This window comes from Crocuta crocuta, unplaced genomic scaffold, assembly GCF_008692635.1.
Source record: "Crocuta crocuta isolate KB4526 unplaced genomic scaffold, BGI_CrCroc_1.0 scaffold253, whole genome shotgun sequence".
Classification (NCBI taxonomy): domain Eukaryota; kingdom Metazoa; phylum Chordata; class Mammalia; order Carnivora; family Hyaenidae; genus Crocuta; species Crocuta crocuta.
The window spans coordinates 4,325,556-4,346,759 of NW_027529451.1; the positions used below are offsets into that span (position 1 = coordinate 4,325,556).

The 21,204-nt window shown below is 36.5% G+C and overlaps 1 protein-coding gene across 4 annotated transcripts in view; it reads right to left on the reverse strand.

Annotated features, from left to right (window-relative positions):
* SLC4A7 (solute carrier family 4 member 7) overlaps positions 1–20,993 on the reverse strand; it is a 64,207-nt gene extending 43,214 nt beyond the window's left edge. For 2 of the 4 annotated variants that reach the window (XM_077760740.1, XM_077760739.1), the window contains exons 1-6: positions 20,903–20,993; positions 16,753–16,899; positions 9,495–9,633; positions 8,770–8,930; positions 7,176–7,364; positions 4,305–4,673 (exon numbers count right to left, since the gene is read on the reverse strand). In XM_077760740.1, coding sequence (XP_077616866.1) covers positions 4,305–4,673; positions 7,176–7,364; positions 8,770–8,930; positions 9,495–9,550 — 775 coding nt within the window. In that variant the 5' untranslated portion in view covers positions 9,551–9,633; positions 16,753–16,899; positions 20,903–20,993. The remainder of the gene's footprint in view (positions 1–4,304; positions 4,674–7,175; positions 7,365–8,769; positions 8,931–9,494; positions 9,634–16,752; positions 16,900–20,902) is intronic. The other 2 variants (XM_077760738.1, XM_077760737.1) reach the window with 1 other exon arrangement.
* Positions 20,994–21,204: the final 211 nt, after the last annotated feature.

The following is a 21,204-nucleotide window of genomic DNA, read 5'->3' on the forward strand; positions in this document are numbered from 1 at the left end:
AAAATAAAACCTTAAAAGAAAAAGAAAAAAAAAAGCATATGCAAACTATTTAGCTAGATGCTCTGAAGTGCTGTTAAACAATTCTGAAATAAAAACTATTTCCTAAAACTTAGCTCATTTCTCACCACCTTAGCTTAGCAGAGCAAGGTTATCATGATTCTTCTTCTTTGACCTTTGTCTCTAAACTTCCAGAACAGAGTCTATTCCTTTATTAAATTACATTGCCCAAGTAAGAAAAGGGGGAAAAAAAAAAAAGGCTAACCAGCATTTTTCAGTCCATACAGGAAATTAAAGACTACCATGAAGGCCTTGGCGGCAGCAGCATGTCAACAGCAGCACATGCACTCCTAACTACAACATGTATTATGTCCACAGATGTATCATCAAAGAAAACATGTGCAAGTTCCCAGAATCACCTCAGCCACCAGCTTTCGGAGACAAGAGTGAGATGTAGGCTGTGGGGGGAATGTACGCACATGGAGGGAAGGGGAAGAAGAAAGGATGAGGAACTCAAGGCTGAGAAAGCCAGATCGTGATCTGAAGTCTTTTGGGTAACCTGGTCGTCATGAACCTATTAAAACGGGCATGCCAAGTACAAGTCAGAGTTTTTCACCATTATCTTCTCTACGTAGTCCTTCACGGTCTCAGTTAAGGCTGTCTCCTCAATCAGTAAAGGAAGTCTCCCCATCTGTGCAATAAATTCCGGGTGCTCAGAATTAAATGAGTAAATTCCCCAAAATTAAAACTCTTACTAGCACAGACAGAAAGTCTCTATTTCTTTGCTTTAAGAAAAAGCTCTGCATGTATATATTAAATCAATACTGAGATTTAAAAATCACATGGGGGGGCACCAAAAAAATCATATTTTGGTAAATCTATTATTTTGCCCTTACCTTTTTTTCTCACAACAGCATATCTAACTAGAGAAAGATAAATCAAAGCTATCAGAGTCTTCTGTCACTGAAAGTTTGAAAATAAAAGTAATGGGGGGGAGGTGGAGGAGGAGGAGATGCCTGGATGGCTCAGCCAGTTAAGCATCTGACTTTGGCTCAGGTTATGACAGGTCATGATTGCCTGGTTCCTGGGTTTGAGCCCCGTGTTGGGCTGTGTGCTGACAGAGGCCTGCTTTGGATTCTGTGTCTCCCTCTCTCTCTGTCCCTCCCCAACTCATGCTGTTTCTCTCTCAAACTGAGACGACTGTGTCCCCCATGACACATCTGGCAAGATGTAGGGACATTTTTGGTTGTCACAACTGGGGAGTGCTACTGGCGGCTAGTGGACAGAGGCCAAGGATGCCGTGAAGCCTCCTACACGGCACAGGACAGCCCCTTATGACAAAGACATGCCCAGCCCCAAGTGTCAACAGTGCCAAGTCAGAAGACAGTAACAAACACTACAAAGCAGCTTAACTCATTTACATGTAATTATTCTCCAAAATGTAACTGTTAGGAAAATAACTTAGTTCCCTGTCCAAAAAGATGCTGAGGCCACGTCCCTCCTGTAATGTAACATCAGGCTTCAAGGAAACTCCAGCAGAGTTTCTGGGTACTCGAATCACCAAAGGCAATTCAACAAGGGAATAACATACAGCGGTCCCTATTATTTTAATTACATACCTTCTGTAGAAGTCTTCTTAAACAGTAATTAGGAGCTTTTTCTTACCTTTAGAAATTCCCTCTTTTCCCTCCATTCTAACTTATATTCTTTAAATCTCATGGCATACTTTTGGCAAAGGAGGAGAAAAGCTTAATAATGTTCCTCGATTTTCAGTTAATTGCTGCTTTTATCCAGTTAACAACATGGCCTAACGAGCCACTGTGAACTCGTATGCCACCTCCTAGTTACTACAGAGAATTTCTAATTCCTTGCAGAAGCTGGTAAAATAAGAAAAGTTGGATGCAAGGAATTAACTTCAAAATCACTTTTGTGCAGGGCGCCTGGGTGGCTCAGTTGGTTAAGCGTCTGACTCTTGATTTCAGCTCATGCCATGATCTCAGTTTCTGGTATCGAGCCCCGCGTCGGGCTCTGCACTGGCAGTGCCCATGGAACCTGCCTGGGATTCTCTCTCCCCTTCTCTTTCTGTTTCTCTCTTTCAATAAATAAGCTTTAAAAAAATAAAATAACTTGTTCAAGGAAGAATAGTAAATCTTGCTGGTTCCTTGTAATTAAGAGTGCTGATAAATGCTGAACACTTTTTATTCTATTATTTTTATTCTTTTTTATTTACTTTTGAGAGAGAGAGAGAGAGAGAGACAGCATAAGCAGGGGAGGGGCAGAGAGAGGGGGAGAGAGATTCTGACACAGACACCAACATCTGAGCTGTCAGCACAGACCCTGACACAGGGCTCCAGCCCACAAACCATGAGATCATGACCTGAGCCAAAGTCGGAATTTTAACCAACCAAGTGACTCCAAAAAATTAGTTTTTAAAAAGCAGTGCCTGGGTGGCTCAGTAGGTTAAGCATCTGACTTCAGCTCAGGTCATGATCTCACAGTCTGGGACTCTGAGCCCCATGCTCACAGCTCAGAGCCTGGAGCCTGCTCTGGATTCTACGTCTCTCTCTGCCTATCCTCTGCTCACATTCTGTCTCTCTCTGTCTCTCAAAACTATTTTATAAATGTTAACAAAATTTTTGTAAGAAAAAAAAAGAGTGCTGATTATTTCCAAGTAAATAACTCTGGCATTTCTTTCTTTTTGTTCAGTTATCTCATTATATGTTTTCCATGAAGTACCAAAATCTACAATGAAATAGTATTCTACAGATTTCCCTATAGGTAGATCTAAGTTCAATTCCTCGGTCTGGTCATTTATGGTATGATATTAATACCTTTAAAGTCTTGGTTTTCTTCATTTATAAACTAGGGATAATATGAACCTCATCAAATTTCAGGAAAATTATAAATATGATATATTTAATATATCATAATGCCACTGTGTGTGTGTGGAAAAACTATTAAACAATGGTAGCTGTAACTATCATCATAATTAATGTTACAATGATTTATCCACCTTACTTCCATTTTTTACTTCTAAAAGGTATAATATATTGTGGCAACTACAATGAGCCTTGACTACAAACTTGACTACAAACACACACTTGGTGTGTTTGGAGAAATTCAATACAGAAAAGAAGTTTGTCATGTAGTGGCAGGACCACGATGATTTTGTCAGAGCACTTAGGCTTGTCGCTTACTAGCTCTGTGACTCGGGAAGTTATTTAACTTTTCAGAGTCTGAGTTTCTGAAAATGGGTGTATCCACCTAACTTACACAACTCTGCCTACACATTATGTAGGCTAATATAGTAAATGTAAGCTACCAGTGAAGTGTTGGGGGTTACCAGTATTATGGAGAAATGCAGTAATACTTGTGTGATGAAAACGACTAGCTAGAATTCCCATGTCACAGTGACACTTAGCTGTCAGTAAGAAGTAGTCATTAAACAATACTTCTTTATATGAACTGGGTGGGAAGATACAGATGTTTAAACATATGTATCTCAACAGACAACACAGAGCCAAAATTACCATAGTATATAATCTTAGATGAATTATAAACCTTTTAACCACTAGGAAATAATTTTTCTAATTCACAGACAAAAAGAGATCCTAGCTACAACTATAGGATCACTATAGGCACAACAATAGGTCCTGAAAATTTCACGGTGAATTTGGATTAAAGATAGATGTGGCATTCAAAAGAGGACAATTACAGTCTATTCCAAATAGAATACTAGTCTTAAAATAATGATGATTCCAGGTAGCCACTGGAGAACTTCAATCTTCTCAGAGACAAAATGAGGAAAAGAATATTCGATCCTACTTATGTTAGGAAGCTTAAAATATACCGCAATCCTTGGATAAAAGCACCGAATAATAGGTAAGAGACACGTCACCCCATGTAATTTATGTCTGACGTGTATTCATTCTCATCATGAATGAAACGCACAAGAAGAAAAGCCACCATTTTTTAAAAATCACAGCAAATTAAAAGATCGCTTATAAAAATTTCTATGTTTATCTGAACCATTCAAATGCCTTGACCTGTAGAAAAAAAAAAAAGCCTGAAAATGTCTGAAAGGGCTACATTATGTGTAGTCTCCCTCGGAGTCTTTTTAGAAGTTAAAATTTTTTAAAGAAGTCTGCGCTTTTCTATAGTACACTAGAAGGAAAACAAACCATGCACAAGTCAAAGTAAGTTGTAAGCATGATGTACATAGCCGCTAAAGCTACGTGCTGACAGGCATTCCGCGTGCAAGAGAGGCAGAGGCAGGGGCGCCACACACGGAGGATGCGAATAGTTGCCTGGAGTCATGCCAACATTGTCCTCAGCCTTCTGCTCCTGGCCTTTCAGTGCTGCTAAGTCTTCCTCGGGCGGATGAATTACTACTGTGGGGACACCACTGCTGCCGGGTGAGACCAGGAGCTCGGGGGCCTGAGGCTCACTCTGTTGGGAGCTTCTGGAGGTCAGGCGGCTGGCGCCAGGGCTGGAAGGAGGGCTGTTCTGGGGGGTGGGTACTGGGGTTGTACACCTTGAGCCTGCAGGGCTTTCAGCTCTTGAAGAAGGAAGAAGATGACTTAGAAGAAGGGAGAAAGGCGACTCTCCTCTCAGGGAAAGGTTTGAGGCAGACAGGCCTGTTCGCAAAGAGTGCCGGGAGGCTGACAGGCCTTCCCCTGAGACAAAACAAATAAATGAAACATGATGAAGTTCACCGCAGAAGACAAACGGATGGACACACACACACACACACACACACACACACACACACACACAAAATCAACTTACGATGTAAACTGCAACGCTATCAGAGTTAGCGGGGCCATCAGATTTCTAAATGTTAGAAAGTCACTGAAAAGTTGCTGAAATTACCATTAGTTCCCTGAAGGTGTATCCAAAAAAACAAAACAAAAAATAAAAAACAATACAAATGACAGACAGGGGCTGGGGACAGGGGGCGGGGGGAGGCAGGGGAGGCGAGGAGGGNCATTTTAAAAGAAAACAATATCAGTGCAAAGTTGATAAACGATAAACAGCAAATGAGAATACAACTCAAGAATGATCTAAGAAATAAACCCTAAACAAAGCTTACAAGTACTGATAGCTTATATTTAGTCTATTTTTCCTAAACTGTACCAAACTGCTACAGATAGTTATCCCTCACAAGAAAAGCCCACATGATCTAATAATTCCTAACTTAAAATTGATACCAAATCTTCATATTAGTAGAGCATCACCCACTGGTAGTGCTCCCAGGTAAAAGTCTAAAACATAAGACAAATTATAGGAATTAAAAAAAAAAACAAATGTGAAAGGATATTCATGAACTCTCTAAAGATATTAACAAATGCCCTAAAATATGCCTCCATTTCTAATATAGCAGATAAAATTAAGTAATACAATTGTTAATCTAGCTAGATAATAAAGTATTTCTCACCGACAATGGCAATAATGAAATAAGTCTAGCATATTTCTAAAGGTCGTATATACTTATATTTCAAACACCTGGTGTTCTATGACATGTACCTTAGTGAAGTAACACTGATTTTAGGGAAAATATGATATGGCAGACAATCCCATATGATCTAAGTTATCAAAGCCACACACTCAAGAGATCTCAAGACGTATGAAAACGATGAATCTTCAATCCATGAACCACCACCATTTAGTTAAAACAAAAGCCACATGCAGAAAAACTGTTAAATTACAACTATAATACAACAAAATAACAGAATGTCCATACTAAAATGACATTTAAGAGAAAACAGCCATTGTGTTATGATTAAAAGGAACCAACTGACAATCAGGGAATAATCAGGAACCATCCACATGAGGAGAAAAGATTTAATAAGGTCTCTTTGAGTAAATGAACTCATTTCCCAAAAGCTGAGAATATACACTACATGAATGATGAAAAAGAGGTAAAATGTGTGACATAGATGGCTTAATTTTAAATTGAGCTTATGTCCCTAAGAGATTTCTTCTATTCTCAGGGTTACTCACATATACAAAGGCATAATTTTAAACAGATTAAAAAGAGTTCTAATGGTCAATGCTCAGAAGATGGACTTCGGCATGTTACACTGAGCTGCGAAAGATCATTACTGTCAAACTTTAGATATATTCAACCCCATCACCAATGGCTGTTTGTCTATTGAACACTTAAAAGCCATACTATTATTGCGGGTACAGAAAGGAGGAGCAGAAAGACACTGTGGCCCATCTTCTGTTCCTCTTCACTCTAATCCTTTTGAGCCTTGAATAATGGCAGCAGCTAGAAGCAAGAATGACCCTCCTAAGCAACTCCAACCCTTTGTAGGTAGGTTTTGCGGAGTGACTGTCTTCAGAGCTCTCTTCTGAGAGCCAAAGGAGAACCCCAGTGATGTATTCTTCCAGAGGAAAGGCAAAGCATCCAGGTGCTCCAGCCTTAAAACAGTGACAGAGGTACCTGGCTACAAAAATACTGCTGTATCCCCACATGACCCACTACTAGGCCATGAGTGAGAGAGGAGGGCTCGAATACGTGGGTCTGTGCCACTCTCAGCGGTTCGGAGGATGTCAGGGAGGTCATCCCTAGCATAAGAACAAAACATCCATAAAAACCTTTCACAAACTATAAATAAAGGGCAGTGAAATCATCAAACCAATGCAAAAACACTTGCTTATGTGCAGCAAATAAAGTCAGGAAACAAATAGAAAAATCACTATGAAAAACTCTAATATAGATAATAAAAGTTCAAGCCCAAGACATAGAATTTCAAAAAGATTAAACTTACAGATCATAATTTATGCCTCCTTCATCTATTATACAAGAATTCTTGACAAAAACAAAAAAGCAAATAAAATAGCAAGAAGTTATTCAGGACTAGCTCAAGTGACAGTGTTCTATATGCCACCAATACTTAAAGGTGCCATTTAATTAGAGTAAATCCTCATTTTTTTTCATCTAAATGATTTCTACAGATTAATGGTCATGTTTTATAAAATGATATTTTAGAAATTATATTTTTTAAATACAAAGATAACAGTTTTTTAAAAAGAATAAAAGGGATAGTAAAATGCCCTATAAGAATTATCTGCAAGAAATATCTTTCTTCTCCCAAATGCTAACTGTACTAGACTGAAATGCTGTTAGAACAGAAGGGTTAGCAAAAATTGGGTGCCACAACTTATCTCACCATTCCTTTCAAGCAAGTGAGGGTCAGAATGTTTCTTGCCTATATCTGCAAAAGATCGCACAAGGGGAATCCGACTGGTGAATCTTTTCTCATTCTGATGATGATGTCTCTTCAAAAGAGCTTCTCTGACATTTTCTCTTATGGACTCATCCAGTTGGCCAGAGGCTATCATGTTGTCCAATACCATATCTATTGAAAGAAAAATAAATAAATAGCAGCCATTTTTATTAAAGAAACTAACACTTGGATGACTAATACATAGAGTAAGCAATAAACTCTTAGTGGAGCCTTACTAAAAAATAAGCTCTTTAAATAGTTCTAGGAAGTATTATTCTCTTCTGAGATTGAATAATGCATGCATAAGATAAATATAAACATTACCTAAAAACTAAACAAGTTACAAGGAGATCCTTATTTGAATAAGTCCTATTTATAAAGAGGCCACTGTTATACACTATTAGCTTCCCTGTAGTTGTAAGTGCTTTCCTGACATGGACGCAACAAATTCTATTATAGTGAATATTTGAGAATACTGGCTTCCTATATATACTTCATATATTTCATCAAAACTGTAAATAGATATAATATGGACTCCTTCATCCAGTAATTAACTATTTACCTATGATGTGTTGGGAATAGAGCATTTAACTAAGTATATCAAGTTTTCGCTCTTACTCTTCCAGAGGTAGAAAAATCAATGAGCAAATGAAAAGAAAATATCATGAAGTAATAAATTCTAGGAAGATGATGAGTACATCAGGTTGTGAAGGGGGTGTGGGGAATTGATGTAATGCCATATGATATATTATTGTAGTGACTGGATGATTTTTAACCCATATTTATAACTACTTTTAACACATATATATTTAAAACACTGTCACTAATTTGAAATAAAAGAGTAAAGTTTTCAAACCTGTAACATTCCTCTAACAGGAAACTGCAATCAACCTAGCAGGTAAACTGTAAGATTAACACAGGGACCACAGACTACCATACAAGTGGACCCTGGATTATAAAACATTACGTTGTAAATAATGAAAATATTACATTGTGTCATATGATCACTGCAAAGCCAAAGTAAACCGTCTCCTAGTCAAGAAATCTGTATATTCACAGGGAACTGACTTTCGTATGAAATTCATACCTCTCTCTACTTTCTAGACCTTTCTTCGCTTTCTTCCTCCTCTTTACAACACCTTCCTTTTTCTTGTACCACCCGCTCCTTGTTCCCATATATTCAAAGTCTATAAATAATACATTTAATGTGCTTGTGGATCTTCCCCAGATCCCTTGGTCCAAAAATTGAAGAAACAAAAAGCTCTTTCTCTACATTTCCCAAAGCAGACCACAATGCCTTGCTTATAGCACTAGTCACTTTCTTGTTGGGACTGTAGCCGGGACTGTCTCTTAATCTTCTATAGTCTATTAAAGATAAAAAGTGTTATTTGTGTGTATACTCCTCACGTGGTCCTGCACATGGAAACTCAACACCGAGCCGTTAAACCAATGGTCTAAAATTCCAGCACACGTCCCTTACTTAAATACCCCTCACTGCGGTACAAATTAAGTATTAAAAAGGCCAAACTGCTATCACCTGCAATTTCATCTAGAGTGCTTGCTCTCATATCCAGCATGACTGTTCCATTTAAGATGCAACTTCTTAATTCAAAAAGACTATGCAGAGAGAGAGTTGCCACATAAGGTTTACTCCATCGGTCGCCGCCATCTTCAACATCCTCTTCAAATTTCAGCCACCTGACAGTGTAATGCATAAAAAATATTTTATAAATAATGAGGATCATAAATAATGAAATCCTTATTATTTGCTTATTTTAATATAAAAAACATAAACCTGTGCTTTTAAAGAGAAACGAAGATCACTACCACCAACACAAAATTTGTCTACAGGCACATCTTTACAAATCACACTAATGGTCCACAGTATCTATCCTCACTGACAGCTCCTCCTCTATTCTAACACCACGGCGACACGGTGTGGAATTTCAGAGATTCCACTTCTAATCCTCATTTAACCTGAAAATATGCAGCAGGACCATGATTTTTCAAATGTATTTCTCTAACTAAAGACACTGAAGCACAATTAATATAATCCCTTCTGTGCTATATTAAATTGTTATGGGATTCCTGAAGAAAATGAACTTTGGGAATTAAGAGAGACACTAAAGATGAAACTTCCAGACAGGAGGAAATACTCTGCCCATTATTTTAAAGCACCAGATCGCTCATAAATTCATTATATTAACATTACAAGAAGGAATCAAGGAAAGTCAACGAAATACAGAGACTCGAAATTATTACCTGGCGGTTTCTTTCCACTCGTACTCTTCTCCATCTCTGTAACAGAGCTCGTCCATCTCCGTGAAGAGATCGTGCGGAATGTGTTCCTCATCGTCGTCCTCAGTACCGAGGATGAACTGAACTCTTTGGGATGGTGTGTCTTAACAAAAGAATTTAAATATACTCAAAAACTGCCACAAGTCATTCAAAGATAAACTCAGTTTGAGAGTGAGATGTTTTTGTCATAAATCAAAATATATCCATCGAAACTCTTTTATTAAAACACTATAAACCTGGAAGGACACAAGAACCAACAGTCCAGACACACAGAATATCACGGCGAGGTCACCGCCACAGACAAAAAAAGCAAAGTTCTATGTTAAAAATAAACACGTGAGGGAGGCCTGGCTGGCCCAGCTGGTAGAGCATTTGACCCTTGAATCTCCAGGTTGTAAGTTCGGGCCCCATGCTATGTGTAGAGGTTACCTAAAAATAAAATCTTTAAAAAAAAATCAATAAACAAGTGAAACTAATCTTTTAACTGATGTAAAAACAAATAAAAATGAGCAACATCCAAAACCACAGAACACTATGCTCAAAGAGAGAACTCTCTTCTCACTCAAAATATAGGAACGTGTTAGACTAAAAGAAGTTTTTAAAATATGTAATAGGTAGCTAAGTTCGAGAGTGAAAAAGGAAAATCCCAAGGTCCAAAACATGATGAGAGAAAGCAAACCTAGGGGCTACAGGAACTGGCCTCTCCTACTATCACAGAGAAGTAAAACTCTGTCAGCTGAGGTTAGGGAGGCAGGACACTCACTGTTAAGAAACAGATACCGTACTTGTGGCATCTGAACTTCAACTACCTACACAGTACAGGCTCTCTAGAGAAAGTAGTGTAAATCCTAGTTCAGGACAGTTAAAAGCCCTGCGGCCACCAAACAACCAAAAGCATCCATGGCAAACAAAATCAAAACCTGCTGAACATGAGATATGGAATCACACTCAAAACTTACACCAAAGTAAACACCCCCTCCAGGCACTTCACGTGCAATGAACAGGTTAAAGAGTGGAAGGAATTCACGTAGGAAAAGACAGATCTGAAGAAACTGGACAGAATGCATCAATGACAAATAAAAAGATGGGAAACACAAAAGGTTCAGAGATGTAGAGAACAGAGTAAGAAAATCGAACAGGGGGTGCCTGGGTAGCTCAGCCAGTTAGGCTCCTGGCTTCAGCTCAGGTTCATGGGTCCGAGCCCCATGGCACGTTCTGTGCTGGAGCCAGGGCCTGCATGGGATTCTCTCTCCCTCTCTCTCTCTCTGTCCTTCCCTGCTCACACACTGTCTCTCAAAATAAATAAAATAAACTTTAAAAAAAGAAAAGAAAATCAAACAGGAATATGCAGGACACATTGAAACATACGGTGACTGAACTTACTGATGTTTTCAAACTTTCAACATCTAGGTTTTACAACTCCTTCATCAGATTTATCTTCAAGCAGTACTTTTGGTGCCACTATAAGTGGTATTTTTTTAATTTCAATTTCTGATTGTTTGCTGCTACTAGAGAAATACATAGAAATGTAACTGCGTATACTGCAACCTTGCTAAACCCACTTACTTCTGCAGTTTCATAGATTTGCTTAGGATTTACTAGATACATGATCCTGTATGTGTGAATAAAGATAGTTTTACTTCTTCCTTTGCAAGCCATAGGCCTTTAAATTTCTTTCTTGCCTTATACACAGGCTGGGCCGTCCAGTACTATGTTCTATAGAAGCGGCATAGAACAACCTGGCCTTTCTCCAAATCAGGAGGAGAAAGCGTTCCATCTCTTCAGCACTAAGCGTGACGCTATCAAAGCTTTTTTTAATAGATGCTCTGTATCTGGTTGAGGAAGTTTTCTCTTATTCCTTGTTTGCCGAGAGTTTTATCATGAATGAGGGTGGAATTTTGTCAAAAGGCTTTTTCTGTACCGATTGAGATAAATACAAGGCTTTTCTCCTTTATAGCATAAATAGAGATACTTATATTGATACTTAAATTTTACACCAACCGTGCTTTTCCACACGGTTATCACATTAATTTCCTATTGCTGCTGTAACGAATTACCGCAAGCTTGGTGGTGTAAACACAAATTTATTCTCTCATGTAGTTCTGGGGACCAGACATCAAAAATGAGTCTTACAGTGCTAACATCATGGGGTCGGTCCTTGTGCAGGCTCTCGGGGAAAATCCATTTCCTTACCTTTTCTAGCTTCTAGAAGCTGCCTACATTCTTTGGGTCTGAACCCCGCCCCTTACTACAACCCCTTGCTTCTGCTGTCACATCTACTGCTTCATTGATCTTTGACTGCCTCTTACATAAGGACCCCTGTGATTACAACTGGCCCATCTATATCATCCACTATAATCTTCCCACCTCAAAATCTTTAACTTAATCATAATCTGTAAACTCAAAATTTGCTCTAAGATCAACATTCACAGGTTCCAGATATTAGAAATAGGTACATATCTTGAGAGAACTTACTTCCCCTCTGCCCCCAAACACAGTCATAATACAGTATCCTCTTATACTGATGTATAAAATATCTTTTTAGTTTGTTAGAATTTCTGAAACTACATTCATGGGAAATATTTAGTGTGTAGTTTTATTTTCTTGTAACATCTGTATCTAGTGTTTGTATCAAGGTAATGCTGGATTCATAAAAATGAGTTAGGAACTGTCCCTTCATCTTCAATTTTCTGGCAGTCTGTATAATTTCTTCCTTACATGCTTGATTGGATTCATCCATGAAAGCTTTGGGAGTACATTTTCACTGTTGAACTGTTTTAAACTACAAATTTCTTCATACATATAGGGTAATTTAGGTTATCAATTTTTAGTAGCTATTATTCTTAAGGAATCTCCTCATTATCAATGATAATCAAAATTATCAATTTTGTTGGCATAAAATCATTCATAATATTCCTTCATTAGTCTTTTGATATCTGTAGTATATGTACAAAAATATTCAGTTACTGGTAATTTATTTCTCTTTTTTTCCCTCCTAATCACTCTAGCTACAAGTTTATCAATTTTACTGTTTTTTTTTTTCAAAGAATCAGATTTCAGGTTAATTGATTTCTGCTATTATTTTTCTGATTTTTATTTTATTCATTTCTGCTTTAGTTTAATTTCTCTTTTGTTTTCCTTACTTTAGTTTAATATGTTCTATGTTTTCTCTTAGTTTCTTAAGTTAGAAACGTTAAGTCACTGATTTCAGATCTTTCTTTTCAAATATAAGCATTAAGGGCTATAAATATTCCTCTATGCACTGCTTTGGTTGCATCTAACAATTCTCAATATATATGGGCAGTCCTAACTTTGCAAAGTACCATGCTAAATGAAACTGCACACCAGAAGTATGTCCTCACTTTGCAAGATTTTATTTCAATTCTTGCCAGTACTGTGTTTCTATTTTTATGAGTTCAGAATATTTTCTAATTTCTGTTGTGACTGCTTTTAACCCACGGGTTTTTGAAAAGCATCTTGTTTAATTTCCAAATATCTGGGGATTTTTCTTGATTTTTTTGTAATTTAACTCCACTGTGGTCAGAGAATACACTTTCAATCTTTTAAATGTATTAAGACTTGTTTATGGACTAGAATATAATCTACCTCGGGAAACATTTCATTTGTACTTGTTAAAAATGTTTATTCTGCTTTTGTTGCATGGAGGCCTCAATGAATATGAATATCAATCCATTGAGAATATTATTTGGATCTTCTATATACTTATTGATTTTCTTAACTTGTTGTAGTCATTACTGAGAAAAGAGTTAAAATCTAAAACCTTATAAATGTATCCAACAACTATAAATTGATCTCTCTTCAATTTTATCAGTTTGCTTCATGTATTTTGAAGCTTTTACTACATGCATATTCATTTAGGATTGATACACCCCAGTTCCAGCAATTTAATTTTTATGTGCCTTTGTGTGGTTCTCTTCATATTTCTTCTTGAGCTTTGTTGAGCTCCTTGAACCTGTGTGTTCAGAGTTTTCATTAAACTTAGAAAATTTTCAACTCTTATTTCTTCAAATTTTTTTTTCTGCCACCCTCCTTTCTGGCACTCCAATTATACTTATGTTAGACTAACTGATATTGTTCTACAAATTACTGATACTCTATTTATTTACTTCAGGCTTTTCTGTTTAACTTCGGGTAGTTTCTATCAGTATTGTCTTCAAAATCACTGATCCTTTTTTTCTATTGAGTCAAATCTTCTGTTACTCTTACCTAGGGTATTTTTCATTTAAGATACCATATTTTTCATCTCTAGAAGTTCTATTTGGGCCTTCTTACATTTTCAAACTCCCTATTCATCACAGTTACATTTTCCTCTATCTTCTTAAACATTCAAAACAAATATAGTTGCTTTAATATACTGTTTTTTAATTCCATCCATTCTCTCATTTCTAGATCTGTTTCTATTGATTTATTTCTCTTGGTTATGGCTCATATCTTCCTACTTTTCATATTTCAAGTAATTTGGAGATTTCAGATATTGTGAATTTTACATGTTTAAGTGCTAGATTTTATAGTATTTCTTTTAGTAGTGTTATATTTTACCCTAGCAAAGACCTTTAATTTAATTTAATTCTTTCAAGATCTGCTTTAAAAATTTTTGGAGCAGATCTACTGCAGCTTTTAGTGCAAAACTAATTAAGACCCACTATTATGGCAATAACCTTCTGAGAACTCTACACAATGCCCTGCGGGTCAAGGTCTTTCCACTCTGACTGATGGGAACACACCCTATTCCCAGTCTTAGGTGAAATCCAAGAACAATTTAGTCTACTGCTTTCTGATGGTTATTTCTCAGGCCTCCTTTGGCCTAGACTAGTACTCAACCAAAATTCAAAAGGACCCTTCTTCGACCTTTGGAATCCTCTCTGTGTGTAGCGCTCTACTCTCTGGCATTCCACACCTGACTAGCTTCTTTGGCCTTCCCAAATTCCAATCTCTGTCTTAATTTTGAGAGCCTGCAAGGAAGGTTCTGTTCCAAATTCCCCTTGCTGTGCTGTGGCCTAGAAACTGTCTGTTGTCCAATGCCTGAAAATTACTGTTTAATATATTTTGTCTATTTTTCTAATATTTAAAATGAGAGGGGAAATTGAATTCATACTATTCCATCATGTCCAGAAACAAAGTTCTATGTAATCTACATTTAGAAGACTGGGGGCAAGAAAGAAGAGATATCATCCAAAGCAATTTCTTGGATACATATTAGCAGTTAAAACCAAAATAAACCTACTCCAGTGGCATAAAACTTTTCTAAGGATAAGAAAGTTTCATTAAGTCACAAACATTTCCTCCACCAAATTCTTCAAACCACTAAATTTAGACTTCAAATGTCGTAACTTAGCTTGAAACATCAAACCACCTACCAAATTATATTTATAATTTAGTAGGCAGAATCCTATAAAAATATTATGTACGTTTTTATTCACATGAATTAGAGAAGCATATTGATCTACTCAGAATAGCATAAGATATACTAAACTCGATGGATGCATCCTATAGAACAGAAAAATACTTCTAAATTACTTAGTAGCATCAAAGTTCACTAGTGATCCTTTCTGAAATTAGTATCAGTTTTTCCTTTGCTACCTATAGGACTTTTGTTAACTCTGTGACCACTTAATAGTATACTAGGCCATCATGTACTAGGCCATGTATGATCTTTTAGTACAGCTTTTTAAGAGATTCCCATCACATTTAGTCTCTCTAAGCTGAAATGTCTCCACCTACAATGAAAACAGTATCTGTCTTTTAAAAAGTGCAGAGAGGAATAAAAAAGATGTAGTATATATATAGTATATATATACACACAGACAATGGAACATTACTGGGCCATAAAAAAGAATAAAATCTTGCCATTTGCAATGACATGGATAGTGCCGGAGTATAATGCTAAGTGAAGTAAGTCAGAGAAAGACACATACCATAATGATTTCACTCATAGGTGGAAATTAAGAAATACAACAAAAGAGCAAAAGGAAAAAAAAAGAGAGAGAGATAAACCAAGAAACTGACTCTTAATTACAGAGAACAAACTGATGGTCACCAGAGGGGAAGGGATTAGAGGGATGAGTGAAATAGGTGATGGGGATTAAGGAATGTACTGATCATGATGAACACTGGGTAATGTATGGAATTGCTGAATCACTATACCACACACCTGGAACTAGAGTAACACTGTACATTAACTGGAATTAAAATAAAAACTAAAAATAAATTAAATGAGATTAAAAGTGCAGACAGATTTAAATCAAAGAGCATTATGTCGAGAGTTTGGTGGAATGCTTAGCACAGAATTGGCAAAGCATCATATTTACGCTGTAGAGGAATTACACATAGGAATTCCCTCTTCTTCACAAAAACGTTGCTTTAGCATTGCACACAAGTGCTGACAGGGTACTGCTCACCTAACTTTCTTAATACACACTCTAGGACCCATGTAGAGATGGCTGTGTAGGGCCACTACATCCTAAAAAAATATTGATGCCTTCTATGTCCACTACCTGCAATGCCTTAAAGGTCCTCCTCAGACTGTTCTGTTTCTTCTGGCTCTCACCGTTCACAGTTCTCAGGGCCACTTAAATCAGTACTATCAATATTTATTATAACATTCTCTTTCCTCTACACCATGCCTTTTCTGATTTCCTGTCTATTGGCACTTCTATATTTTTCTACTTTCAAACAAAAATCTTGTCCTTTCATAGACAATACTATCAAATCAGAGCACTCTTTTCTGCACAGATAACCAAGTAGTTCAACTTAAGGGATAAAAATTTCTAGCCAAGAAATGTGTTTAAAAATTAAAAAAAAAAATCTCATCCAGGAGCCTGAAGATTCCAGATATTTGTTCCCTGCATATATAAACAATGAGATCGATAATAGAAAAAGGAAATAAAACCGCACCAAATTAAAGCATACATGTCAAGACTCAAATTTTATGATCCTGAAGCTGGAATAAATACGATGAACAAAACAAAGTCCCTACCTTTTTTCACTTCTCCCAAGTAGATCTTAGCCTATAAAGTAAGTATCTTTCTTACAGAAAAAATACTACTTCAATTAGTATTCTTCAAGCTTTATAAAATTATGTCAAAATTACCACAAATATAAAATTTAAGAAAGAAAATATTCCACTTTTTTTTTTTTTTTTAACAAAGCTTTCCAGGAAAGAATTTTAATGTGTTTACAGAGAACTACTGTCTTCTCTTACCATAAGAAGGAGACTCCCGTCCATCTTCTTTATCTGATTCTTTATCTTTTCTCCTCCGGTGGTGATGTTTGTGTCCACGGTGCCTATGACGCCGACGACTCTCTTTACTAAACGGGACGTGAACACCAATATAAACAGCTCGATGACCTAACCAAAAGTAGAGAAACGTTACTAGTTTTCAAAAAGGGAAAAAAGTAATTACACAAAAATATACCAAAATTTACTTTGATAAAAAAGAATTATATGTAAGTTCATGCAATAAACAGTGTTATTTCCTGTTCTTTTATCTTACGGAGCACTAAATAGAATGTTACATCATGGGTTAATACCACTGACTGAGAAACATACTAAATAAACAGGTTACTTTTGTAAGCATTAGTATGCACAACTACAAACATATTTCTAGAAAGAAGAGCTTGGCCTATCTGAAATCATACTATGCAAACATAAATTTATTCCATCTACATTTAATGTCAACCCTAGTTGACAGAGATCCTTAAGAGATATATCTTAATGATAATAATCAATATTCACAAATGGACATTTATAAATATTTATTAATTGCAAAGTTTTAAAAATCCCTAATCAGTAAGGTCCAAATTCCTGAAAGTTACACTAAATGTAAATGGTCCAAATAATCTAATTAAAGGGCATAAATTGTTACACTGAAAGGGAAAGCAATGCAATATGGTTATCATATGCTTCTGGGATATAAAAAGCTACTGCTGATGATGCATTATTCTGAGTTTGTACTGTAACCAACAAAACAGTTATGAAAGGCAGTCTATGCTTTCACCCGCTAAGTAAAACTTAATTGGGGAACTAGACAGCTAGCAGCACTATGTCAAATACTGAGGCATGAACTTGATTTCTTAAATGGTTTAAGTAAAGTTTCTATATAAGCTGTGTGAAGTGAAAGGGGTGGTGGGATACAAATTTAACTAAATTGCAATCATGCAAAAGCCTTCTGGCACAGAGCTGCTTTTTGCCATTATGCGCATTTAAAAAGTAACATGCTAAAATATGAATAGTTAAGGACACTCTTTTCCTAACAAGTTCCATTAAGATGGTCAGAAAATAAATACCTCAAGAAACTCAAGATCTTCATCTTTACATGACATTTGAAAGTACAGCGAATTCTCATTATTTGTGAATTCTTTATTTTCCAATTTGCCAACTCGCTAAAATTTATTTATAACCCCAAAATCAATACTGCTAGCAATTCTGCAGTCATTTACAAATAACCAGAGCAGCAAAAAATTTGAATTGCTCAAGACACACATACCCAGCTAAGTTTGAAAAAGGTGACACTCTTGATTTCTTGTTTTCAGTTGCCAATATATTAATATCAGAAAACTAAATAATCACATTTAAAGGTAAAGAGAACTAGACCAATAGAAATACAATGGATTAAAACTAGCTGCTTAAACGTCTTCCAGTACCCAACACTCTGACTAATTCATGGTAGGCCCTAGATTTTTTTTTAAATTATAGAAATCAACTATCAATTTTTTAAAATTTTACCAGAAAATCACAAAATTCAAAATCATTTCTGTAGCACTGGGGTAGGGGGGGCAATGATGAAAATGTTCTGGAATCAAAGGGATGATGGCCACCCAGCACAGTGAAGATACTTTAAAGAATTAATTACACACTTTATTTTTTTTTTTAATGTTTTTTTCTTTATTTTGAGAGAGAAGAGAAGAGAGAGGAAGTGAGCACAAGCAGGGTAAGGGCAGAGACAGATGCAGAGAGAGAATCCCAAGAAGGCTCCATGCTCAGCCCAGACCCCAACACAGGGCTCAATCTCACAGCCGTGAGATCATGACCTCAGCTGAAATCAAGAGTTGGACCTTCACTACTTGAACCACCCAGGCACCACTAATTATACACTGAAATATTAAATTTATGTAAAACAAACTGTATTTCAATAAGAAAAGTAAAAAAAAAATTAGAACAAAACTCATGATTTCTGTTTAATTTTAGTGCAACTATTTTCTTCTGAACACTACAGAAGAATGGAAACTAAAGAGTCAAATTCTCATCACTGTGCCCTGGGAATTACAAAGTTGTATTCCAATTAGTACTAATGGGTTCTGGCACACAGCCCCAATACACCAAAATAAAAATAAATTATAGCAGTTTCTAATTTAGAAAGAATAAGTAAACAGGAATATGCCAGAATCCAGAGACTGGGAGATCAAGCCTTATTGTTTATTGGGCTTTTATTATCACCCTTGGTGTCCTCTGTTATAATTTTTTCTTTCCTTTTTCTCTAACATTTAACTTTGTTCTGTCAAAGACCTATTCAGTCAAACTCTGAGATAAACTTAATCTCTTCCTCAGACTTGATACTAAAATTTAGATACATACAGTACACCTAAAGGCTCTGGGGTAACCAAGGGAAGCAAAAAAACGTGTAACTAAGTCACTCTTCACGTTCCGGGTTGCACATATTTGAGGGGTGACATTAAATGCTAAATGATGGATTCACTGTACATTTTAATTGACAAAATTATTGCTGCCCTAGTCCCTGGAATTCACAGGATCTAACCATAAGCTTCTAAATAACTGAGGTTCCTTCTAGAAGCCCTTAGTAAGCCTAGACTTTTAAAGTCAATTTTAGGGGCACCTGGGTGGCTCAGCTGATTGAGCATCCAACTGCAGCTCAGGTCATAATCTCACAGCCCATGGGTTCGAGCCCTGCATTGGACTCTATGCAGACAGCTCAGAGACTGCTTCAGATCTGTGTCTCTTTTTTTGCCCCTCCCCTGTTCATGCACTCTTGCTCTCACGCACTCTCTCTCTCAAAAATTAATAAACACTAAAAAATTAAAAAAGTAAAAAACCAAGTGAATTTTTAAAAATAGGGCTTTCTTTCTTCTCATAAAGTAAATATGGAGAACACTTATTTGCCTCTTTTCATCTCCTTTTTAAAAGCAGCAGATTAATGCCCCCATATGGTACCAGCTTTCACAAGAAGCTATAACTTAAAAATGTAGTTTCCAAAAGACCCCAAAATAAGTCTATCAAGACATTTGCCACAAACACCACCCTAACCAAGTATTTGAGGTTAACATCACCAAGTCACATTGGTATCACCTGTCCCCCGACATGACACACTGAAAAAAGCATGTTGCTTCTGTGGTTTGCTCCCCATCTCAGTCTGTTCATATGATGACATTAGACAAACCCAAACATAGAGACATTCTACAAAGTATCTAACCACTACCCTTCAAATACGTCGAGGTCATGAAAAACAAGGAGGACCGAAAAACTGTCACAGAGGAGGCCAAGGAGATGGCACAACTAACTACATGTACTATCCGATCCTGAGCTGTTCAACTGGATCCTGGAACAGAAAACGCATATCAGGAGAAAAACTGGTGAACTCTGAATAAAATCTGTAGTCTAGTTAATAGAAATATACCAATATCAATGTCTTCATTTTCATTAACTTACGATGGCCACATAAAATGTTAAAATTTTTAAAAGCTGGGTGAAGTGTATAGAGGAACCCTCTGTACTATCTTTGCAACTCTCCTGTAAATTTAAAATTATTTCAGAAGGAAAAAAAAGAAGAAACCGTTCACCAGGACTTGTTCCTGGAAGACAGACTAGCAATTAATTCATTTGCTCCATAATTCTGTGCTGAGGTTACTACAGCACTTCAAAAGGCTGATGTAACAGACCTAGAATATCAACATCTAGATGACAACTGATGATAACCAGGGCTTATTAGCCTGGCGCTCTAGTTTGCTAAAAACACGTATCACCTAGCCTGCTAGAAACGGGGGGAAAAAAAGAATCAACTGATTTTGTAACTGTGGTATTTTAATTTCCCAAGGTAAGTAATGGTAACCACCAATGAAATCTGAAAATCATACTCTGAAATCTACATTATGCCAATACTTTCAACAGAGATAATCAAGGAATGTTCTATGAACAGATATGATTATGGTTACCTGGGTGTTTGCTGTATTACCCCTCAAGCTATATTTAGTAAAGTGTTAAAACATTCTCCCCAATGTAGGCTCTACCTCACAACAATAACAAAGTTTCCTCAAATAGCAGGTGAAATTTAAAGAAAAGCAACAAACTTTCATTAGTAACTTATGTGCTAAGCATAGGTTATTTTAAACAAACTTACTTTCTAGTTCTTCTTTTTCAAACTTGGTGTTCACCGTTGAGCTGGTTTTGCCAAGATCCACAACAGCTTCCTCATCAGGACCCTAAAATGAAATTATTCTCATTTACTCATCATGACATCAATATCCCAAGGACCTTCTATGAACAGGGGCATTATTTGAAATAGTTAAAAAAAAAAAAAAGGTAACGGATTACCTTCCTCTCAAAGAACTGAATTCCTATTATAGCTAACTGCATTCTTTTTAAACTATGCTTATATGCTTTTTTTTTTTCCCCAATCCAAAGAGGGCTATTCAAAAAATT